The sequence below is a fragment of the Coturnix japonica genome, chromosome 1, assembly GCF_054131305.1.
Source record: "Coturnix japonica strain WE chromosome 1, WE-NBRP24, whole genome shotgun sequence".
Classification (NCBI taxonomy): Eukaryota; Metazoa; Chordata; class Aves; order Galliformes; family Phasianidae; genus Coturnix; species Coturnix japonica.
Window position 1 is genome coordinate 89,834,519 of NC_140663.1, and position 25,887 is coordinate 89,860,405.

The window sequence follows — 25,887 nt, forward strand, 5'->3', positions numbered from 1 at the left end:
GGGGTGGTGGAGTCTCCTTCTCTGGAGATATTTAAGACCCGCCTGGATGCCTACCTGTGTGACGTGGTGTAGGGAACCTGCTTTGGCAGGGGGGTTGGACTCGATGATCTCTGGAGGTCCCTTCCAATCCCTACAATTCTGTGATTCTTTGACTAATAGCTGCCTGAAGTGCGAATAAGTAACATGCACATGGCATTTTCATTTTGTGTGTATTATCATCAAATAAAAGATTCTTAAGCTGTAATTACCATCTCCTCAGAGAGTGCCTTGATGTACTTTTTACCCATCTTTTTCTTCATGGTAAGGGAAATGGCTCTCATCTTCTTGCCCAAGCTTCTTCCATTATATGCTGCTTTGGTTTGTGCTGCATCTCCAATGTCACTTACAGTCTCCAGCTCAGACACCTGATTTGAAGTAAAAATGTATGCAACATACCATGAAAATAAAATTTGGTGTGGGAAAACAAGAACTACAGAAAAATTTTAAGGACACCAATGTAGTTAAGATGACCAAAGTCAATCATAGCCATTTTCTTGGGGAATACTAAAACCAGAACACCTGTGAATGTCAAAAAGAAAATACATCTTATGCTAGGAAATGTTGTTTCCTTTTGTTTATTGTCTTTCATCCAAACAACAACTGTGGGGATTTTTGCAGGTTACTTAAAATAAAAATGATACATCAGTGGGCTGCATCCAGGTTAATTTGGGAATACACCTGTCTGCAATGCACTTTTGCCTTTTAGAAAAATTGCTTCTGATATTTTATTGAAGCAGCAATGTTAAAATGTGATTCTCTTGTTCATTTCAGCAATAACTCAATCATCCATACAGACTGAGGTACACAAGCAAAGTTCTCCTGGTGTAAAATTCACACAGCGGCTACCCGAAGTTTTTGTACAATTGTCATGGGAAAGAGAACTGAAGAAAGCAAAACTTTGTTTAATACAGACCTCAGCTGGATCATCTGTCTTTGATACTGAGTGATGTCTGAAACGGTCAAAGCTTCCAAAACTACTTGTGCGCTGTAAAGGAAAAGAAGACAAACATTGACTCACTGTTGGTAATTTGCTCTGTTATGAAGACTGAAATGCTACTTCCAAGTCACTCATTATGTTAAAAATTCCTCCCAAGTCAGTTGACCACGAGCTGCTACATACAGCAAAAACAAACTAGGAGGTGTCTGCAAGGAAAAGAATTATGGCTGTACTGCTGGAAGCAGAAAAACGAATAAGTAAAACAATATTATTTCAAATACAAATTAGGTAATGGGTGTGATTTGAGTTCTTTTCATCCGTTCCGCATTAATTATACACAGATATTTATGAGATGCTTCTGGGTTAGACTGCTGTCTGTGTGCTCAGAAAAAAACCCTACTTCCATAAGTATGAGAGGAGCCATAGAGCTGGTTATGGTGGTGGATACTGTCACCAGTGTTAAGTTTATGGTCATGGCTGGGAAGCACGTACAGGCTTCTTTACCAACAGGAATTGGCAAGGAATGCTGAGTAGTAGGAATGTGTTTTGGCCAAAAGATGTGTTGTGAAGAAGCAGCAGAATAATCAGACCACACTTTTGTTGCTGATGTATCAGAAGTCCGTTGAAGTGTGTGCCTAATAACAGCCAGAATTTACCAACTACGCATTGTTTTAAGGGCTAGTTTTTACATCTTCACTAATACTCAAAGCTAAATCTAGAATGAATCCATTTTTAAAAACTCTTTGCCCTTCCATACTAAATGAACAGCTTTTAATGGGGGCATCAGATTTCTCAAAGAGGATTTACTATCACATAATGTGCATTATCATCTCAGTTTATTTCTGAGCACTCCAAATTCCTTTCAAGGATAAAACTAAACAGTAATAAAAAGAAAACTAAACAGACTGTATCTTGAAAGATTTAGTAAGTGTTTTGAGACTGCCTGGTTACAGACTTTCCTGTAAGGAAGGGACCTTTTTCATCAGACAGCCAAGTTACAACTTCGGCTTCTGGCAGCTTTCTGAGTGACAGCTCTGCCCACAGTCACCAAGCTGCCGTTTGCTGCTCTGCCTCCTGACACTGTCCTTTCTGGCAGCAGTTACTTCTCTGAGGGACTCACTGATAACCCTGTCATACTCCCAGTGCCATGCAGGGTGAGGAGCTGGCATTCAGGCTTCACAACTGTGGTCTTAAGGAAGAAGTTCATCTGAACGATACCAGTAATGCAGAGCACATGTGTACCTCCCCTGGGTATTTCCAGCCGGGAATGACCCCATCTTATTCTGTCCCTGCTCATAAATCACAGGGTTACCATCCATATTAGCTTCTTTATCTCTTACACACAGTCACTTTTAAACTAAAAATAGTTACCAGAAAGGAAAAACAATAAGACAAAGAAAAGCTATGGAAAGCCAAGTGAGAATATTTTGCCTCTATTTGAGAAGAAGAAAATTTGCCTCTCCTGGAGCACAGCTGAAAGTAAAAACTCCCCACTGTTTCAATTTGAACTTAGCAAGGGCAGAGGCCCGAGCACAATTAAATAGGAGAGAATCTACATTTTGTGTCCAAGTTTCAACCACCAGAGCTTAAGAGAAAAAGAAGTAATACCTTACATTTCTTTTTTTCTTTCTTTTTTATATTTTTTCCCCACTAACATTTCTGTGACCAATCTGACCTGCAAAATATTTCAAGCCAAAGGTTATTTGTAGAAGTTGACCCAGATTTGTGAATATTTTTGGACGAATGGCATTTATTATTCACTGGAGTGGAGAAAAAAAAAAAAAGAAAAGAAAAATAAAAAGAAAAGGAAAACCTCACAGCTCTCCTCTTAATTGGTCGTAATCTCCCAAGGAATCTCTGCTAGCTAAACACTGTGGTTTGTTTGTTTGTTTGATTGTTTTTCCCCCGTGAAATTGAAAAGGGCAATTTAGACTGCACACATTCATTTCATCTAAAATTTCCATGTAGAACTTTACTATTCACTAGATGAACAATATCCTGTGACAAGGGGGTTAGCTCAATAGTATGATACGAAAACACAGCCCCAAGGATTATGGTTCTATTAGACAGGATTAACACCTTTCACTGGCTTGTCAACCCAGCCAAATGTGCCCTGAAGCACAGAGTGGGAGGCTGGGATTCACAGCAATATTGGGGAAGTATAAAATCGTCTCTCTCACACAGTGATCTCTAAACATACACTGACCTTTCTGTTGCATTCAATCACTTGAAGATGTCTAGTAGGAATAACTGTATATTAAAGTGCAGATGTGCTGCAAATACTTTAAAAGGAACACAAGGAAAAACATTGTTTATTGTTGATCTTACCTATAAACAGCTTGAGCACAGGGAAATCAGTTATTCTTCTTTTGACCCTTGAAACAACCTTATATCCTACACGGGCAGAAGCCTGGGGCTATTTTGTAGTATACTTCAGTGTTGCTTCGTCCCTATTAAATATTAATAAGGGTTACAGGATGATTTCCACTCTTCTAGATAATGGTCTTGTTGCACTGGAGAGTACAAAATAGGGCTGCTTCAGCACTTCTCTATACTAACTTTTTCCATTAAGTAATCAATAGCTACCACCTTTTAAAAATGTATTCAACCCCATTTTACTGATAACAAAAGGCTGATTTAGGAGCTATGGGCTGCTGGGGAGCAGGACAGTGACTTTCAGTAGTTTCAGTCAACTGCATTAATGTCAGGGGACACCAATCTGTGAAGGCCTTATTTCCAACTGCAGGGAAGCTTTTAAAATAAATGCAAAGCCAGTAGGAGAAAATATCCATTGACTTTTGATACCAGTGTTCAGCATCCTATAAGATCAATTGATTTTACTGACTGGATTCATGGAAGATCTACCAGTGGATACATTAAGCAAATACAAATTTGCTCAGTAAAACCTAATGAAGGCATGGGCATGGACCTGGTGAAGGAACACTTTTGTTTTTCCACGCAACAACCAATCAACTAATTTCTAGAAGCAAAAGCACTAATTCTTATCCTTTTCTCTCTGGTATACCTTGTTAGCATAATGGAAAATGTCAAAGGTGTTTCAACATTTCAAATTGGTCTTCCATCCTTTCCAATATATTTAGTTCTCTGATAGCCAGGAACTTTACATAATCATTTTAAAAGAGGTAAACAGTATCTAGTAAGGGGTAAATGACATCTAATTCCTGTTGATTTTAATTTGGACAGACCGAAATTTGTGATCTGTTTTCTCTGCAAATAGTTGATGATTTTCCCCAGAAAACAGTACAGTATACAAATAGAAAAGCAGCATCAATGGGAGGTTCTGAAAACCATGTATTTATGTTATAAAACATTCAAGGTCAGGCTGGATGGGGCTCTGAGAAACCTGATCTAGCTGTAGGTGTCCCTATTTATTGCAATGGAGTTGAACTAGGTAACATTTTAGGGTCCCTTCCAACTCAAATGATTCTGTGATTCTGTGAAAGCATCCTTCCGTTGTAGAGCAAATCATCATAGAAGTCAGGTAGCTCCTGTCAAAGGACAACCTTCAAACCAAAGCTGACAGCAGACGTCCTGCTAAGTAATCATTATGGGTAATATTCATCTCATATTTTCCTTTGGACAATTTACTCTGCTCAGAAATCTGGTTCCCTGCTGTGAGAAATTCTGGCTCATTATTTTTTGCTTCAGGTACCACTGAAAATAGAATTTAAGTTCAGCATGATGCAATGGCTTTGTAGTGACTCTCCTGCACAAATAAATCTCTTCAGATTCCTCCAAGCATTTTCATTTTTAGCTTCCATTCATCCCTAGACTACTAAGATTGTGTAAGCTGTAGAGGGGCAAAAGAAGTCACTGAGAGTAACAAAAAGAGACTTCAGCCTGTATCAGGTTTTCTCGCCTGCCTCAAACACCTGTGCTCTTCCCTCTCTGCTCAGAAGAAGCCAAAGCAGCTCCCAGGAGGACAGTAGCTTACTTCTTAGATCAATGAAGATAAGTGGAGCTCAGGACCTGATTCAGTTCACCTGCTCCATCATGCTACTAGTCCCTTCAGAACCAGGGGACTAAGCTGGGATTGAAATCAAGAGCCATAAACATAGGGATGAATATAATCACTATGCTTCCTTATCTTACTTCTGTCACAGATAATCAAAGAAAATTGTCTCCTACATTCCCTGAAGGCAAGGGCGTAAATTTCTGCTTTCAGGATGTTCTGTGGAAAACAACAACAAAACACAAACTACCACCACCAAGAGCCCTTCTCACTTTTTTATAGAGAACTGGAATTTGCATACAAGATTTAGTAACTCAGAAGTGTAATAAAGAAGTAAAAGAAGAGACATAATGACTTCTCTACCTCAGATGTCTTTCCTATTTACACATTAGTTACACATATAGAACATCTGACCACTAACCAGGCTATTAATATAACTTTATAATCAACACGAAACATGGCCTAAACCTTGCACTTGGCCAGTCAAAAGCAATAAAAAAGATACAGCTTGTTCCTGCTAACTCAAATAGGGCAATCTACTGAAATGACATTTTTAACTGGCTTAAAAATGACTCTATAAAAGACTCTGGTTGTTAATGTGGTCTGGTATTCTGCTCATGCACGAAGGTGGGGAGCAGCAAGAGCAAAGCAGGCTTAGAGCAAGGCTGCTACCTTGGAACTTCAGAGCAAAAACCCTAATTTTAATGGCAGAAAATGAAAATAAAATGGAAAATAAAAGCTATATAAAACAAATCGGTCGTACTAAACACTCTCCCAGGTCAACACTTTTCACTCTTGGAAATGAACATCAAGCAGCTGTTTTATCAAGACCTCTGATGGGTACCAGCTTTGGCCTCTCCAGCCTGGTCTGACAGTGCACCACAGCTGGTGACATCCATTTGTCAGGGCTTCTACCCAAACACCAGCTCTCCAGTGATGTCAGAGACCGGGTCCTGAGGACATGAGTATGGGACACAGAGCTGGGGCTGAGATGTTGTTTGTGAGGGTAATTAAGAGTGTAACAGTTCAGAGTCAGCTCTGTCCTTGTAAGCCTTCCTCGGGAAGGGGCAAGACACACGGGGAGGCTGGGCAAAAAAGTAGTGATTTTCAGCAGTTCTTCTGGTGAAACTAGCTTGTGAGGAACAAAATGAGGAAGCACTTTAAGAAATGTCGATCACAGCACTAAGAATGGTCTGTCTGCAGCCAAGTTTTGCAAAATATGCAAGGGGAAGTGAAGGGGCCTGTGTCTTCCTTTAAATGCACGCAGGCCTCGCATGTTAACCACCAGCACTGCTGTAGAGCGCTTTCAGCCCCCATTGAGAAAAGGCACTCCAAGTGCTCTGCTGGCAAGCTGTCCAACCCCATGAATGCGCACATAGGTATCTGCAATAATTATGTAATTAAGACTTTATTATTTATATGACATTTAATTAAAAGTGACTTTCAGTGGCACACAAAATGATGAAAAGAAAATGACTTTAAAAGAAGGTTAAGGATGTGTGACAAACTCAGAGGAGCTATGAAAGTGACAGTTAAGGACTTGGCATGATGTGCACCTCTCCTGCACCATTATCCCTTTCTACCTCTCACTTCCATGTAGGCAGAGACACTGAAGCCTGGAATCCAGCCTCCATAAGCCCTGACTGCAACAAAGGGGAGCAGCACTGTCTGAGCAGAGAGGGGTTAAACTCTGGGTAAGCAGGGCAGGCTTTGGTCTGTAATCCCTTAAATAATGTAATAATATAATCCCTGAAATAACTTTTTTTTTTTTTTTTCCCCCTATCCTGAACCTTCCTCCTCCCAAATCAGAGAAATTCACACACAAATTTTTGTATATTAAAAACAAATTACCCTATTTCAGTTTAAGTCCTGTCTCTACTTCCATATACAGCTCGATTTTATTAATGCTGTGCGTTATTCAGGTCCTGACCTTGCAGGGTTCTATTTGATTTCTCACGTGAGAGGAATTACTCACATGTGTTTGCAAGACGGGCTTTAAGATAAGTTGAAAATATAAATGCCAAAAGAGGAGCCAAAGAATGTCCAAGGCTCCAGCTCTGAGGGAGCCCTGTGCCAGTCCTGCACACAGCATGGGGTGGGTGCTTGCCCACCATCCCCTCCCAGAGGCAGCAGTCTGCTATGTACAATAATAACAGAAGGTCCTACAGTTGGAGCATTCCTTCAGATGACCTTCCAAAGGGGAACAAGATGAAAAAATGACCTCTAAGTCACAGTTAAATCTGACCATCCCGAAAGCTCATTTGCTTTTTTGAAGAGTAAGCAAACTTTCGAAAGCCCTTGTACAAGTTTTACTGCAGTCCTGCAGCCTTACCCTTGACAACAGGTAATGACCAACAATAAGCTAATTCTAAGAAACTTGGGGGGCAGGGAGGGAGGAAAGGGAGTTAGTTTTTATTACTTTTAAATGAGTGCTTGATACATCATGTTGGTTCCTCTGATTAATGTTCATAGCAAAGTCAGCCATTGGAGTTGTAATGTTTCTGCAAGCTTCCCTACAGCAAAGCTTAGCCATTAATTCAGTGGCATATGTCAGCTCAGCAGAGCAAGGTCACTCTTCTCTTTCAAGGGGAACCTTTTTAGAAATAATAAAACTGACAGAAAGTTCTTTTTTGCATGCTTTATGTCACCTGAGGTTGAGTGCTGCAGTTAATATCACAGAGCTTATAAACATTCCCATCTTCAGCAGACTCCAGCCCCACTGGGCTCCTGGAACCTAAACTTTTTTTTTTTTTTTCCTTGAGTAACATAGAGACAGCTTTATGTGAGGCAGATATACCGTATATAATCCTAAATGAGTAAAAAATGAGTAAAAAATGAACAAATCTTTTCTTAGGTTCTTTAGAGGAGAAATTTTGGCAGTCACTAAGAGACTGCTGATACTGCAGTATGGACTTAGGATACTAGCGCTTAGGGGAAAAGATTAAGGACTTTGGCAGTTAGGCTCCATCAGTGCTTGAACCTTTTGGCTAAAAGGGGGAGGGGGAACTTCAAAATGTTTCTGGTCCACCTTCTTTCCATTTCATTGTCAGCTGATGCTGCTGGATGGAAATTTGTACAGGCATGTAATATAAAGGAGAACACAACATTAATTGATGTGTTTACGGAATCATTTTGAACACTCAGGTAAATAAAGATATTTTAGTCATCTGTTATGACTACTAATTGCAACTGGAACTTATTTGTCGGTATACATGTATTATGAGACATGATAAACAAACTAACTACTGAAGAATAAGATCCCAACAGTAGGTCAACTTCTACCCCCTCATTATCTCCCTTCAGACATTCTGACTACACTTGATTAATGAACCCAGAGTGAGATTAGCTGAAATTACCTTAATGGAGACGCAGTGCAGTGGAGAAGCAAAGACTAGTGTAGTATCTATCATCAGTCACTGTAAATTTTACTGTTTCATCAAATCTATATGTCCATTTATTTATATTAGTTTTATCTTGGGGAACAATTAAAATCAGAGAAAAGACTTCTCAATAGAGTGGGTTAACTTTTGACTTTCAAAATGATGACCAGTGTCACCAATTCTTTTTTCTCTTCATCTAACCTCCCTTGTCAGAAGGCTGAACTTTAGAGTTGGCTTATTGCCGTCAATTGGCCAAAGTTATTTTTATTGTCCAGTTGAATAAAGTACAATTAGCATTAAGTTACAGCCTCACAGGCTTCAAAAACTGGGCAAGTTTGCAGAAAATATGATTGGGAATCTGTGGTATGCTTATTAAAATTTTGAGTGTAAATAAATAAACGCGATACTTTTTTTTGTTTTGAACCAGTACGTAAACTGAAAGACTGTTTCCAACTCAGATTTTCCTATTGATTTAGCATTGTTTAAGAATACTTCTTAGTGTACAAGATATGACGGTGCTCGATTCTGGGCATTGTAGTGTATCTCTGCAGTCCTGGGGTGGGTAAAAATGTCTAGTCTCTCAACTAAAGATAGCATCATGATTCCATTCAGGTAATTTTCACGTCAGATAGGAATGAATGCAATCAACAACTCATTGCAAGCACTGGTTATGGCAAATAGTACTTACCTACTATCATCAATTCCCCTTTCTCTATTTTATAATCTCTCCAGCAGTTGTGTGACTGTGAGCACAACTCAGTGGAGAGCCGAAAATTCATTACACAAATAACAAATCCACCAAAATTTGGAGTGTTTTTGTTTTTTTGTTTGTTTTTTGGTTTGGTTTGGTTTGGTTTTTTTTTTCCTTTTCATTCTGATGCAGGACAAAATTGAGGCTAAGCTTCTGCACCCTCCAGGAAAACCATGCATAGCTGAGAGATACTCACCAAGGCACAGGTAGCAGCAAAGGCCTTGTGAGGTTACATGAAGTCAAAATTCAAGGCTATGCTTGAAATCCTCTGCAAATCTAGCCTATTGTTGTAAAGTGGATTGCATTGGCTACACGGCTGTAAGCTTTCATGAATGGCAGGAATGCCTACTTTTCTCCATTCCTTCAGACAATAACCAAAATTCCAAATAAATAGTTTTCAAATGTTTTACCCTTGTAGACACAATTAGCAAGAGACAGACGTCAAGTAAATATAAACTCCATTAGAGAGAGGAAGAAAATAATGGAAATACACCCAACAGACAATGTCAGCAGAGCCTTGCCATGTACTTGTGGATAGAGCTGAATGACCTCTCTGTCACCATCAGTCATTTCAAGCACTCACTACACAGTCTCTGAGCTGTTCATACATCACTGAACCATATCCCCTTTTCAGCTTTGTGAAGCAGTTGTTGGAGTTAACATATGATCTTTAAAAGGAGGCAGACAGACAGAAGAATGAGAGAAACAGTGCAGCCATGGAAAATGAAAGCAATTCATGAGTGGTAGTGCTCAACATCCTCTTTGCACAGGTGAAGGTAGCACAGTCAACTTTTGTAAACTCATTCGGCTGCCCTGGTTACTTTGTCATCTCATCTTCACACATCTGTGTTTGGCTGTGCTGCCAAAGTGAAGCTGATTTCTGTATCACCGCAGGCTGACAGTCACAAAGATCCATCTCAATCTTAAATGCAACAGCAGAGGGAAAATATGAAACAGCACCACATCTCTTTTATGCTTTCCTGATCAAGTAACGCTCCTACAGAGCTTTTCTTATCCTTGAAGAAAACATTAGAAACCCAGCAGGAAAACCTAAACTAATATACTGTAGTCCCCAGCTCTTGCTTGTTTGTCAACAAGCCTGAAGGTACAGCCAACTTACCACACCTTCTGAATGTGATCAGCATGACCAAGTAGAGGAACTCACCACTACCTACAGTTCTCAGTAAGTAACCTTCTAGCACCTCATGGAAATCAGGTGTGGGGTTACTTGGTTATTCTTGTGAAGACAAGAGATTAAGACAAAAAAAGGGTAGGAAAAGGACTAAGAATCCATTCTTAAAACATTAGATGGATCACTGGATCTTTTTCTCAGAGAAGGGCTTTCTTGTTGGCCCCAAAGCTAGTGATAGAAGATCTTTCACCTCTGACATTCAGCAAACCAGAAAGATGTCAGTAGATCTCAGGACTGACAACTAAGCAGCCTGAAGTCTGCAAACGAGTGAAATCATCCAATTTTTTCTGCGTCCATGGAATAAACCAAAGAAAAAGTGTCAGTATGGTATGTAATGTGTGTTGTCAAAGAAGAAGCTTCACAGCAGCAGTTCAAAATCCCCAGACATTTTCAGGACTGGAATTTCAGCCTCAAGTTTGAGGAAAAAAAATAAATAAATAAAAATAAAGAAGACTATGCACGTTCACTGTGCCAATGTAGCAAGATATAAACAGATAGAGTTGCACAAGCAAGCAAATGCAGGAAAGATTTCACTTGGGAAAAAGGTAAGTGATCTTTCATCCTCCTCTGGAATACCAATACACGTGCACACAAATTCCTTCCTTTACTGAAGTTCAAGCAAAGGTTTCCATTATGATGGTTCTGGGGACACGTGACTTGCTAAATATTCGAGCATATATAATCTGCAACTCAGTATCAAGCAGAAAAATGACTAGAGAAAAACCAATGATATTGCTCATTTGTGGAAATGAGTAAAACTACTTCTCATGGCTGAAACAAATCCACTGTCACTCTTATAAGCTTTCAGAAGATAAAAGTTTAGGGATATTGTGATTTCAGAGGCCCAGAAAACTTTTATTTTCATTTCCTGGAGTGGGTATTGCCAGAGATTTGCACAGCAAGGGGTTGACTATTCTGGCTTAAAAGTTTGTAGCCACCCACAAATGGCTTACACCTGCAGGCCAGCTACAGCTTTACAATTACTTCAGTGTGGACTTACACAAAACACAGATTACTATTAGTGTTGAAACCTACAAAGAACTTTAGGCCACATCCTTTATCCTGCCCTTACACAGATACTGCTTTTTACAAGCAGTGATGGATATCCTGGCCAGTGTTTCATTTGAAGTATTTTGTATTTCATAGAAACACAATACTGAAGTAACCAAATGATCTATAAAGAATTAGGAGGCAACTAATAGTGATTTATATCACCTTCATGTTTGTCCCACCATGCTTATCAGAGAGTACAGTCACAGCTGCTGTGATTGAGTTGAGTTTCCAGGAATGTGAGGAGAATGGAATTTGGACAAATGTCTTAAAATGCTCTTGCTTGGTTGGAAAAACAAAGAAAGAACTGAACTGTGTTTTTCACTGTAAGCAAATTTCACATTATAGGTGCCATAGTTAAGGCAACGCTGCCACAAAAGAGGCCAGGATGAGAACAGGCCAAACATGCCTTTTCTATTATTTTACATGAGAGCTAGTCAAGAATTTCATGAGTCCTAAAGGAACTTTTATGTTGATCTGAGCATCAAAATATGGTCTGTATATCCTGATCAGCCTCCTGGCAGAGAGGAGAGAGATGGCTGTTCTTTTACCACAAAAACCATGGACCCTCACTTAATCTTCAGTGAGAAAATCAAATTCCAGGAATTTCAAACTCTTACTAGAAGTGATACGCAAATGCATACAATAGGACAGAAAATGTCTGACAAAAGCTTTCCTTGTCTGAGCAAAGGGTAAAGATTTTTCTTTTTTCCTGATAATTGTTAGAAATAAAATGTGGATATGTAGCAGGAAATACAAGAAAACAGTTACGAAATGAGCTGTGATACGGTTGCAGAACTTTCCACTCACGCAAGAAAAATACCCCAAGGTTAACTATAACCTTGTTCTTGTTTTTCTGAAGTCTGAGGGAGACAGGAAACACCTTCTGACGTGTCACCTGCAATCCCTTTTTCCTCATCTGCTCGTACATGGTTATAATAGTGTCATTTTTTTCTTTCTCTGAACACTTCCTGAGAAAGGCCCACAGGTATTTCCACCACAAACCAGATTCTTAAAACTACTCCCCAGATGTTGTCATCTGCTCCTGCTTATTTAACAGTGTTAAAATGGATTTTGACAAACAGTCCTTCTTCAGGAGGCAATGGAGTAAAGACCTTTAATGACAGAACTATGTGTCATCTTTGCCTATGAGCATAAATCTGCACAGCGGGCAGTATGGTGAAAACAGCTTATCGTCAACTCATCGTCTCACATCATTGTTAGAATGAAATGCAAATGGAAACGAACATCACTTCAGCGATGGCTGTGAAAATTAGCATCTGCGACATTAGCAGTGGCTCATTTATTATAAACTCCAAATTTCAGGGAGAAAGAAAAGAATTTTAAACTTGCTACATTTTCAGAACTCTGCCCATCCTTACCTTTGAAATAAAATTAAAACCCTCAGCTTTTAACAGTCAAAGATAAAACCTAGTTAATATTCATTAGCAATGAGCAATCTATTCACTGCAGATCTTGTCCTACAAAAGATAGAATTATATGCTGAATTATTGTTGGCTTTTAGATTTGCTGTACCTATCTGTCTCCTATTTTCTCTTCAAGTATTCCACAGTACAGAATACTGCAGAAGCCATCGTCTCAGAAAGCTGCACCAAAAAACTTGCTTAGAGCATCTGTCTCCACTGCAGACTCCAAACACAGGCAAGTGATAAACATTACTTAGATTACAAAGCCCATAGAAATCAATAGGATCACAGCTAATTTATTCATTTATGTGTTTTGAGGATCAGGCTTTCTGTGACGAATATATACAAAAGGGAAATCCAGGCCTCATTAAGTCTATGGCCAAAATGTGCATGGATTTCTGTGGAGGCAAGGTTTTGTGTGAAGCTTATAAAAAGAAAAAACTAATGGTATGAAATACTACTAGGGTATAAGGTTGCACAGTAAATGTGTGCAGTTTACACATTTAAATTGTAATTTGTGTAAACACAGTGGAAGTAAAAATTATCTTCCACTGGATTTGCCACTGTTTTCTTATAAGGCTGAAAATAAATAATAGCTTACCACCTCAGTAGGAGATTATTGATTTAATTAGAAGTCTGGACATATTTTTGCCTAAATAAAATGCACAAGAATTGACCCTGAATTGTCTCACACCAGAAGGAAGCTGAGTTCCAAGCATGAATCACGTTTGGATGTGGAAGAAGGAAACAAGAATGTCCCAAACCTTTAGCATAAGCATAAACATAGATCATCTATCATGTAAAATAATAACACAAGACTTTCTTCAGTCAAACCAGAAAAAAAAAAAAAAAAAAAAGGCACAAAATCATATTTGCTTCAGCTTGAAGTGAAGCCAAGAACCATCAGGCAGCTCTCAGGTTTTCAGTGTGTGCAGGAATTTGAAAGAGAGACAAAAGAAAAGCTGCCCAGAACATTACATTGCATGGAGTGCGCGGTGCAGTGCAACGATGTTTTATAGATTATTTGCACCTTTCACTCTTATTTACACCTGGTCAAAAGTGTTAAATGGTGCAAACTTGCTGCAAAATGTTATTTTCCTTTTAGCACTGTTTTATTTTTTGTGGTGTTGCCCGAAGCACATCAGAGAGGCCATGTTTAATGTCTTCAAATGTTTTTCTTACGATTTTTCTAAACCTGCTTCATGCTATTCCCCAGGTGCCCAGAGATCTGTAGTGCCATAAGGGCAGTGAAGATACAATCCAGGTTATGTCAGGGGTCCTTGACATCCTCTGAGTGAGCTGCTCTCCTCTTCCCCAGTGTTGCGAGTATTCTGGGCCAGGCTGCACCAAGCCCTGGCTGAAACACATCCAGCAGCCAGTACGTTGCTGTAACCCTCTCCCACCTATGCTGCAGAAGTGCAGAAGGAATACACTCTGCTCTGCCCACAGCACTCCAGATATCAATGTGAGCAACGACTGCAAGGCTGGGTGCTTGATCTCATATGCATGACCTCAGCTGCCCACTGGTAACTGTGCAGCCCAGACGTGCTGCACCATATAAAACCAAGTCACATCTCAGCTGATGGAAAAGGGCAGCAAGGGCTGAAGTGAAGCATCAGGAGAGAGCTGTGGTGGATGGGCTGATGGGAAGTGCTCAGCTTGCACCATGATATAAAGTCATTTCAGGACCTGGACAGACAGAGGTAGGTTAGGGAGAGGACAGGACTGAAATAGAGAGGCCAGCCCTTCGATAAGGTTGAATTTCTCTTATTTTAGACTCGGTATTTTTAAGCCTTTGTACTTCTCACTTATAGTTCTGCTACCTGGGCCCTTAGCTTCTGTATAATATATAAATGTACAGGCCCATAGTAGTACGTGCAGTTACAAGGACAAATGTTAGCAAAGGATCAGAAGAATCCTTCTGGTGTCTCTTGAAAACATTTATCTCCCCATTTGCTCTGAAGTGACAAGTGTATTAGACATTTTTTGCTCACAAAAGAAAGTCTATTTATTTAGTTTCTGCTACATACAAATCACATAGTAGCAAGATGTGCATAGAAGATATAAGTACAACTGCAGTGCTATAGAAATCCTTGCTGTATAAGGAAAGACTGCACCACCACCTCTTCATGGCAATGGACAGGTATCAAAGTTTTTAAAACAGACAACAAGAGTTTCAAGATGCTTCTTTTTGCCTATGTAGCACCTAAAATACTTGCATACGTCTCTGGAGCAACACATTAATAAAGCAAATGCATTGCACACAGAGAGCAGGTAGTTAAATACTGAGAATCTGCACTGCTCCACTGGCCACCTTCCCGCTACTAGCAGCACCTTTGTACAGGCACAGCAAATTGTCTGGGGAAAGGTTTTAGCATCAGCTTTACATGGTATTCTTCCATCTTTATCAAAAGGCATAACTGTATGCCAGCTACTCATCACAGACATAAAGTAATTTCACATTAGAAAACAAAATAAACAAGAGGATCAAAAATAAAATCTAGATGAAACACTTGAAAATGCACAGAACTTCCCACAAATGTGATACAGACAAATGGTCACTATAGGCAAAACTCAACTGCCTAAAGAAATATTTTGGTTGTCCTGTTTGTGAGTCTATGGCAGTAATACAGATTTTCACTGAATAATCTATACTCATGACTTTCTCTTTTGTTGTATGCAGGACAGCCACCTAAAGATGAAGTGAGATGGCCCAAGACCTCCACACTGATGACGACATCCCTCTCTGTGTGTACAAGAAGACGTCAAATACTGTCTACGCAGAACAGTGGTAACCAGGAAACCATCCAGGGATACCACTTGTGAAATTTTGTAATTTCTGTTTAGAGGTGAAGACTTGCACCCCATGTTACCCAATTCTGTATTGAGCAAGTTAGGTACTTGCCTTTCTTACACAGTAACACAGTAGTGCATATTTCAAAACATGCTGCAGAAAACTAAAATTTCTGTTTTATTGGGTGGGGGTGGGGGGGGGGGGGAGGGATGGGATGACTGTCTCTTCCCATGACATTTCTGTCAATAGCACATTCACAGCAAAAGACTGTAATGGTGGAAAGTTTACAGAATTGTGTGCAAAAATGGGACTACAGTAGGTGAAGATACTAAGGCAGAAAGAAACCCTGATCCGCTTCACCAAAACTTTGCTTTTTTTTTTTTTTTTTGCATAAAATTTTACAAGAAGTCTAAGTCAGTGAAGCAAAATCAGCAATTCTGACAATCAGTCAAGTGTTTAGAGTCTTTTTATCCCTGCTTTATACACACAGTGAATCAATATATGTATATATATATATGCACCACGTTCAGAGAATTTATTTACACACATATTCACAGATTTGAGAAGTCATAAGGCTAGCATTTTAGTAGCATGGAGTAAATTAATGAATGAATAACCAGCTGTGTGAAAGGAAATAAATAAATAAATAAATAAATCATAGAAAAGACCTCTAAGATCATCTAGTCCAACCATCAACCCATCACCACCATGCCAACTAAACCATGTCCCTCAGATTATATCATTTGTTAAGGAGGATGTTATTCTGGAAGAAATGAGTAATTAAAGCTTAATTTTGCAAGAATTCAGCAGGCAGGAAAACAAAGCTCGTCTATAGGGTCCACTGTGGTCTTTTCACCTGACCCATAGTAAAACTAGTTATCAACTATGCTTCTTCCCTGCCTTTAAGACAGGAGCAGAAGAAACTGCATGCCCCATAAACAAGCCTAATCCTTAAAAAATATTTAAATCTATGGAGAAAGTAATTAAGATGTGTTTCAAATCCTTGAAAAAAAAAAAAAAAAAAGCCAGTAACTCTTAACAAATCATAGTCTAAGACTGACAATAAAAATCAAACATTCTTACCTTTGGCTTCTGACTTTTCTCCTTATCAGACACATTAGATGGTTTTCTCTTCAACATTTTAAATGTAAGTTTGTCTGACTGATGTGCAAAGTGTACAAGGTTGCAACTTAGCAAAGTACAGCAAAGCGTACCACACAAGGGTACACCAGTTCTTGCAGTTCCTTGTTCAGTCAGGATACGACCGTGCAGCTGCTTTGTAGGAAGGGCGAGCAAGTTGAAACAGCAGTTTGGGGAGGGAGTGAGGAAGGAGAGGAGGAAGTGACTACGAAGAGAGAGGTGCACTAGAGATGAGTTGAAAATGAGAACAGAGTGCAGAGTGAGAAACTCTTTAAAATGTGTTCTCCTGTATGTCACCATCAGACTCAGGAAGACTTTGCACAATCTTAAGAAATCAGTCTCTTTTTCCCTCTCATTTTTCCCACTCAATCTTGTGGCACTACCAGCACACTTCATTTCAACTTGTGCTGAGACTCAAACGTGAAGGAGTGCTGCTCTCATGAGCATCCAAGGATATTATTCTCCAGCTGTGACGCATGGTCCAGCTGGTCTCTAACACCTTGCACTCACTGTCCTACACCAATTCAATAAATGCAATGAAGCTTAAAGACCACTATGTGGGGGACAAAATCGCTAAAGCCATCTTCTTTTCCTTAGTCAAATAATTTTTTGCCTTTCGTCAGAGAATTTGGGCACCTGAAATAGCTTTCTCAGTTCTCCAGTGTCATTGATTAGGTGAAAGTTAGAAGGGAGAAGGAACAAGTCTGGCAGTAGGTTTACAGCAAAGAGGTTACATGAAAATAGAGGTACTAAGTAAGCTTTGATTGTCTGCTTCATCATGTTTGATATTATTTGCCAAATTCAAACAAACAACTCTTGCATATCCTAAGTCAAACTTCTTTGTTGCAAATCATGGAGTATAAAACCTGAAACTATGAAAAAAAACCAAAAAAAAAACATTGCCTTTTTACTTGATGATTCAGGCAAATTTCAAACCTAAAACATTTGGGCCACCCACAGAGTTTCAGTGCGGCAGATGAACAAAGAAAGCTATTTCTAAGTAAGTTGCAGAGCTGAAAAAATGAAAAAAGAAAAAAAGAAAAAGGTAAAAAACATAATTTTTTTCAAATTTTCTAACATTTTCTTCAAAAAAAAAAAAAACACAAAAAACAAAAGGCTTTCAAGAAAATCTATTTTAAGCAACTTTTCCTCATATATTTTGCAGTTAAAGCTTCTTATAGCAAGCCTATGAAAATGTCTTCTATCAGATAGCAATTCAGAAGTCCTTGTGGATCCAAACTCAAAGTGAGCACACCCTGGTAAAGCCCTGTCTGTTTTTTCTGTATACATATTGAACCTTAGCCCAGCACCCAAAATGCTTTACTTCACATTTTAATTAGAACTACATTCCTTCTGTATAGAGCTGAATTTTATTATCAATAAGATACCACTCAGAGTTCATCAGCTTTATTATTAATTAAATATTATTAATAATAATCATGATAAACTCCAAGGGATGTATAATTCATCCTTATTGTTATTAATAATAATTAATTGTTAATAAAATTGATGAACTCTAAGGTATATTTTTCTTTCCTATATTTGTTAACAGCACTTCTAAAGTCTATTTAAGTTTCTAACCCTAAGGAGGTTTAACCGTTGATATTTAATCGGCCTTAGTAATTCAATAAAGCCATATGTTATTAAAAATGCTGTATGTATGTTTTACAGTAATTAAACACAATTATTTATCTACATAGCTATACATTGCAGTATATTGCTTTTCTTTTTTATCTGATCCAAACCTGAGGATTAAATAAGACTGTGCAGATCATTAGAATGTGATTTCCTGTCTCAGGCCGCTATTAAAATCTTCATGATTAATAAAATGGGAACTCGTCTAAAGAGTAATATATGAGCTTCCTTTCTGTAGAATATTTATTGTTAAACAGGAAGAAAGAGGCCATTTCAAGAGATATAGTGCCCACCCATATCTATTTCCTTTCCTCATCCACATATCAGAAAAATTATAGCAGCTTGAAAGCTGACCTGATTATGTTCTTGCCCTTGGAAGGTTGACCCACACTAGTTTTAAAAAGTAACTAAATGAAAAAAACCCAAACATGTATAACAGTAAATTAACCAGTACATTTCAAAGAGGGCTCTTCTCTATTAAAAAATAATAAAAAGTGTGGTGTTGTATCCTCTATATTTCAAGATGTATTTTCAAAGAGGAATGAATACCTACGTAAAATAGCAATTAAAATTCTCATGACTAATTTGCTATTGGACATGATTGCAGGTAACTTATTCCATTTCCTTGCTGGTCTTTGGACCTGATCCAAACTGCAGCAAAATCAATAGACGTTTTTAAGATTAATTTTACTGGGCTCAGATTTGAGTCCACCATCCTGAAATGCCCAGGTAATGCCATTCTCCACTCTGCAAAGTCCAATGGAAAGAAAAGTGTTCCACTTGGTAATTAAGATGACCCCATGAGAATGATTCCTTTTATAAAAGGCAATATACATTATAGCTTATTATTATTATCATTATTCAGTTTTAATGAGTGGATCATGATAAATAGTCCTGGATAGTCGAGTGCTTTATGTGTCTCCCACCCACACACTATCAAATGCCACAATAGTGTCACGGTCCTCACTGGCTCCATCCAGTTACCTTGCTTTGAAAAAAGAATCTACCTATGGTCTTCACTGTAAACTCATCCTTTCAGTATTTGGTTAATTTTATATTACCAAAAAGTAGAGCAAAATTAGAATAAAGATTTTAGCACAGTAGTCAAAAAGCAAACAAGATGAAAATTTTGTATCAGTCCATCACAGAAATCTAGACCAAGTTTAAATGGAGACTTGGATACCTTATATTTCTTTCCCTTATGCTAAGCAATTCCAAAGTGTGTTAGGCTATTTATTTCAATTAACATAAGGTTTCTGTAATGCACCCTCTGCGTTTATGCCTATACTCTGTCTGGTATAGGTTGTCTAGATATAGCAGAAATCTCAGAATAGCAAATGGAACTGAGAGAATAATTTGCAGTGAACAATTTCTTTAACAAATTTAGTATTTATTTCCTCAAGGAATGTTCAGGAGCAGAACACAACTTCCTCAAATGTATGTATTAAGGATGGGTCAGAACACAGCGAGATACTTCCCTCTCCTGGTCTAACCAGTACAAGAGCTGGTCACGGTTGCAGTCACTGTTTGTTGTCAGGGCAGTTCTCTCCATGAGCCACCACAGCAAAGATGCAACAGAAAGTAAAGAAACAAGTGCGAAAAAGCAGAGCTGAGCCTTCCCACCCACAATAACAACCCATGAAAAAAGCCAGATACTGTTGCCTGCACTGATTATTTAAATTACACACTGACTTCTTATTCTAACTCTGAACCTTGAAGCTCTGAATTTTCTTTGGGTTTCTTAGGAACAGAGTTGGAGCATAAGGTTCCATCTTTATATCTATAGCACTCAATGCAGTCTTATCACTGTGAGCACCAGCACTGAAAATTGGTCCACAATGCTTAGAGGCTTTTTTTCATGAAAAAAAGCTCTGTAATTTCCTAGTGAACAGGCTCCTTGGTGCTTTTTGTCAGGAGGAAAACATGAAGTAAAATAAAGTCTGAATCTTTGAGAGTCAAGACAGAATAAAAATATTTTAAGCTTACATGTTCCATGTGGCAGAGGGCTGACACTATATCAAGAACACTCACTTCCTGTACTAAGTATGATAATTCTTATGAAACCTGTATAAAGTGACTATCCAGCAAAGCTAAAGGGCTGCTCAGAAAGTAACGCCTCCTATTTTATTATATCAGCCCACGACATCGGAGGTGGATGTTGGTGGTATGGCAGTAGAGGCAGAACCTTCCCATCAATATTCCATTACATGTTGTTGCTGTGAGTCAGACGGCAGCAGAGGGGCAGTCTGACAGAACAGCATCTGACATGGAAATGCAAATGAAGCAAAGGTATGTAACTGAATCCCTCTGTGAAAAAAGAAATGGCACCCACTGACATTCACTGATGCTTGCTGAATGTTTCAAGAGACCAACCAGTGGATGTGAGCACAGCAATGCAAAGGGTGGTACATTTCAGCAGTGGTGACAGCAACAGAGAAACGCTTCCACTGGTACAGATCTTTATGAGTGTGGCATGCAGTCTTTTATTCACTGCTGGAAAAAATGCATAGCTAGTGCTGGTCAGAATGGAAAAAAAAAATAAAAAATAGTGTTTTTTAGCTGAGAATTTGCTTTATTGCCTCCTTTTCTTCCTGAAAAAAATATTTTTGCAATTCTTTCTTTTCTTATACTAATCCTTTGCCTGGTCAGGTCAATGGAGTCACAGAGAAATATGGCAGGGACAGGCTATAGAACATCACTACCAAAGCTCCACTGAATTGAAAGACATGTCTAGTACAAAAAGCTGTGCCTAGTGGGTAAGAAAAAAAAAGATGTTTCATGCTCAGGCCCTCCAGCATCCTTGGCATGCTCCCAGGATCACCTGGCCTAAAGGAAAAATGAAGCACCAAGAACTTATCTCAAACTTGGAACCCAGCAGATTATCTTGTATGAGCAGTAGATGAACAGATCAGTCATACCTGCACCATGTCAGGTTAGTGCTAACACCAATAAAAATCTATACTATTCTGACAGAAGGATTCTCAAGGAGATTGGGTTTCACCTATTGAACAAATCCCTTTCTTATTATCTTTTTAAGAGTAGAGCCAAAGTTGTATCTATATCTTCCAGGTAGTCCTGTTGGGAAAACTCAGAGTCAGCAAGGTTGGTATCTTGTAAAACAGCTACGGGCTTATCCAGCATCTGTGTAGTAATTTCCAGCAGAAATATGTGAGTCACTGGTGGTTTTCTTGTACCATTTATTGTAAGCAGAGCACAGTTTACAGTCTGTGAATTATATAAAGTAAGTGGCGAGACACTGCTGCTGCGGGTTCAGGCACGTCTGTGAATTGCATGCTGTTTCTCAGAGTCAGTGTTAAGTTGTAGCTCAAAGCTACATGGCAGTGTTTGTGCCTGGGACATCTCAGTGGATTCTGTTAGTGAATACTGGGATTACTAATCAGACACAAGGACATTTTACCCCACATAATTTGCAGGATTATACAACTGGTGTTTTATAATTATTCAGCTGATGTTCAGCCTCCCAGAAACACATTTACAGATAAAGAATGACAGTTGCCTTGTGTATCTATTCAGAAAGCTCAAATATGAGATTTGTGATAAAGGGAACAGATATAAAAATAAATTTAGGCTCTCTGTCCTAATCTCTCACACAAAACATGACATATTTCATTCAGCATTTAGAGGACCAGCTTAATGCATCAGCATTGTCAGTGCAGCAGGGGATTTTCTCAAGGTATGTACATGATGTCTGCCTATCTCTGATTAGAATCAAGATCAACACAATTCTGACTAACTGTAATGTGCAGTCTGCTGTCAGGAAACTCTGTAGTTTGAGCCATCTTTTACAAGTAAACATCTTCTGCTGAATTTCTTCACTCACGACAGAATGTCAAGATGTGCCATCACAGTATTAGGATGGTTCTTCAGATGATAACATGAAAAGGAATAAAGGGTGGCATTCAGTTGCAGGGCTTCACTTTCATTTTGTTAACCGAAGAAAGGTTACTCCTTTACTTCATGAACGTAATTTCAAGTGGGTGAAAAGAAAAATTTGAAAATGAGAGACAAATTCGCTACACATATAAATCTTATGAGCAGGAGGTAGACCAACATTTTACACTGTCAGACAGTGATAGGACAAGGAGGAATGGGTTTAAACTAAAAGAGGATAAATTTAGGTTATTTGTTAGGGAGAAATTCTTTACTCAGAGGGTGGTGAACCACTGGCAGAGGCTGACCAGAAAAGCTGTGGTGCCCAATCCCTGGAGGCACCAAGGCCAGGCTGGATGGGGCCCTGGGCAGCCTGAGCTGGTCGGGGGTGGCTCTGCCCATGGCTCTCACTTCAAAACCCAAAGCTCACCACAGGGATCTCTGTCTCCTGCTCTGGCAAGCATAGATGGTTCACCTGATCTGTCAGCCACCTCTCCACTGAAGGGTGATGCATGGTGGACAAGCTGCAGTCATAGTGAGCTCCACCATGCAGAAGAGGAGGTTCTTTTTCCTGCTGGAGTTCCGCCAGGTGATCTCTCCCTTTGCCAGTCATGGTTACTGTCCTGCTTGTCTTGCTCAGGTCTTCATGGGATACTTCAGGCTGAATGATCACATCTGAGCAAGTTGCCCCAGGCCAGCTAAGCCTCACTCTCAGGGAAGAAAAATGGTCTTAACCACTCACTGAGATGAAGCACATTCTCATACATTTGTTTCATTAAGATCTGAGATAATGTGTATTATCTCAGGCTGTCTGTTGGCAAAAGCACTCAAAGGGACAGTCACAGCACTCAGTAGCTGTGAGGTAATGACCTACATGTCAGTAAATTGTCTTTGGGGAGAGGAGGGAATGTGCAGGGGAGGATATCTCCAGAACTCTGGTTTGTGGAGAGAGAGATGGAATGCTTTATCCCTTCACTAACACCCCCTACTTTTCTGCAGGATTCCATTTGCCAACCTCAATTGTTTTCAGAGCATTATTCACTCCTTCCCCTCTCACTTTCCCACATAGTATGACCTTTCAAACACAATCCTTGCAAATCAGGAGTCTTTTAATTACTTCTTATTTTTGCTTAGGTGATCCCTGTTATTTTTTCCACACAAGTTGTTCTGGGTGTTTTCTATCTCCTTGTCCCTGCTGCTGCCAGTGATAGCAGAAGTTGATGTAAAAGAGATGAAACTTCACCCTCCAGTAGCTCCATGATTTGCTTACAAGCTCTCCTGAGCTACACACCAGGAATTCCTGGAGAGGAAATCTTTGAAACAAGTTTGGGCTCAAGCACCCCCATAAACCTGAATTACATGTATTAAATAAAAAGCACTCTCAGGTAACATAATGCATTAGATTGAAAAAAAACAAAAACAAAAACAAAAAATCAAACCCAAGAATGCAAGACTTAGGGAAAGTAGAATTAAATGCTGTCTGTGGTAACTTCAGCTTCACTCCTTTGCTCATTTGTTTTATGATGAACTTCTAATAATGTGATTATTTACCATATTTTCTCTACTGATTTATTCAGTGCAAAGGATGAATCTGAACAGTGGTGTCAGAGTTTGAACTACTGCCTGTTCCACAAGTTGGAATGTGCATTCTTGCTGGTGCAACAGCCATGTGATGTGTAGAATAACATGCTTTCTCCATTTGCCAAGCAAAGTCTGAGGCAGACATGTTATTTGTCTAATATCACATATGAGGTCATAGAAGTGCGGGGAATTAAACTGGCATTGTCTACATCCTTAGTAAATGGATTTTGATTCACAGAGTTAAGATAGATGAGTGCTGCTGTGGAGTACTGGAATAAAGATTTATTTCATCATTAGTTTTTAGTGAAATTCTAAGAAAGTTTTTCACTACTACTTGTTTACCTCACACTGACTGACTGCCGTATTCCCCAGTTCTTGGCCCTGTGATTGAACATGCTGAAAATTTCAGTGAATGTAACTGCAAACAAACTTCTAGGAGTTCAACTTCAAGGCTTTTGGACTGAAAAATGTGAATAACATTCTGGCTATTTTAAAACTTCATCCAGATTAATTGATTTCACCATCTTTCACTTGTAGAAATCTATCTCTAGGATGTGAGCCGTCATCTGCATGTATAAGTGAACTGCCTTGTGAACTAGTGCAGTGACTAACACAACAGTCAATAACCGAGGCCACATGTACTCCTGTATTGTTGCACTGATTAATTTCTACAGCAGTAATTAGGAAGCACAGCCCTTCAGTGAGAAAGGAAATTGTGTTTTAAAACACCTACAAAACCCAGGATTAAATATTGAAAACCCATAAAGATACACAATATTGCCTGCCTCTATCTGAACTCCTGATTTTCCTACTTCCCATGTGCTTTTTGTTACCATTTCCTATGGTATGCGATTAAGCGTAAGTTGTAAGTAGATGTGAACAAGAATTTTCATGTCATTTACCTAATTAATTTGGTTCTTTCGTGAAAAATAGTCAGACAGATTTCTTCAAATGGATTAGAGTGTAAGCACTTCCAACAAGAATTATGCTATGTTAAAGTTTCCAATTCATTTTCTCTGTGTATAAGTGAAGGTGAACTTTTTCAATCAATTAAACATCTACAGAAAGTCAGTCCAGAAGTTTCATTAATATAGGTGAATTCCTTTCAAAATAATATTCAGATAGAAGCAATTTACTATTTTTTTTACTAGTTTTTGGAAAAAATAAACCCAGTCTCTGTCTTTAATGATCATACTTAAATGGCAGAATTGGAAATGTGTAGCAACTTTTTTACTTCAAATCTTATTTTTCAGGACCCATTCTTTATTTTACTCACAGTTATTTATTCAAAGCCGGACAAAAACCCAGTATTCAAATTCCATTTTCAGCTTCTAAATAGTTGCTTGAAATTATGCAAAAAGCACCCTGCTTTTGGACAATGTCACAACAGAAGTATTTCTCTAGCTGGACTCTAAAATAGGTAGGTCACTCCAGATGTAATCCCTCTGATTTGTTTCCATGGAAACAACAGCAGATACAAAGACTACAACAGCGCTATTTGATAAAGCAAATTCTCAGCTACAAAACACTATTTTTACAACACAGTCATGACCGTTAGCTGTGTGTTTTTGCCAGCAATGAGCAACAGCCTGCATGCCACACTTGTAAAGATCTGTACCAGTGGAAGTGCTTCTCTGTTGCTGTCACTGCCGCTGAAATGTACCACCCTTTGCATAACTGTGCTCATATCCACTGGTTGGTCACTGGAAACATTTAGCAAGCATCAATGAATGTCATTGGGTGCCATTTTTTCACATGGAGGAATTCAGTGATACATCTTTGCTTCATACCTACTTCCATGTCAGACACCATTCTTTCAGACTGACCCTCTGCAGTTGCCTGTCTCACAGCAACAACATGTAATGGAATATTGATGGGAAGGTTCAGCCTCTACTACCATACCACCAACATCCACATCTGATGTCATGAGGTGACATAATAAAATAGGAAGTATTACTTTTGAAGCAGCCCTGTACTTTTATTCTAATAATGCAGTGGCCCTGGAAATCTTAATGTCTTTCTGGCACTGAAAATCCTTGCTTGTCCATTTATGCTACTGCTGAGCACCGGTATCACGCAACATTACCGGCACTTCTA

At 39.0% G+C, this 25,887-nt stretch overlaps 1 protein-coding gene across 10 annotated transcripts in view; it reads right to left on the bottom strand.

The window, feature by feature from the left end:
- SAMSN1 (SAM domain, SH3 domain and nuclear localization signals 1) overlaps positions 1 to 25,887 on the bottom strand; it is a 255,497-nt gene that overhangs the window by 15,219 nt on the left and 214,391 nt on the right. For 8 of the 10 annotated variants that reach the window (XM_085547533.1, XM_085547520.1, XM_085547550.1 and 5 more), the window contains 2 exons: positions 953 to 1,024; positions 249 to 404 (listed from right to left, as the gene is read on the bottom strand). In XM_085547533.1, the coding sequence (XP_085403659.1) occupies positions 249 to 404; positions 953 to 1,024 (228 nt within the window). Of the gene's footprint in view, positions 1 to 248; positions 405 to 952; positions 1,025 to 3,304; positions 3,427 to 16,626; positions 16,996 to 25,887 lie in introns of those variants that run through there. The other 2 variants (XM_015880352.3, XR_014946083.1) reach the window with 2 other exon arrangements.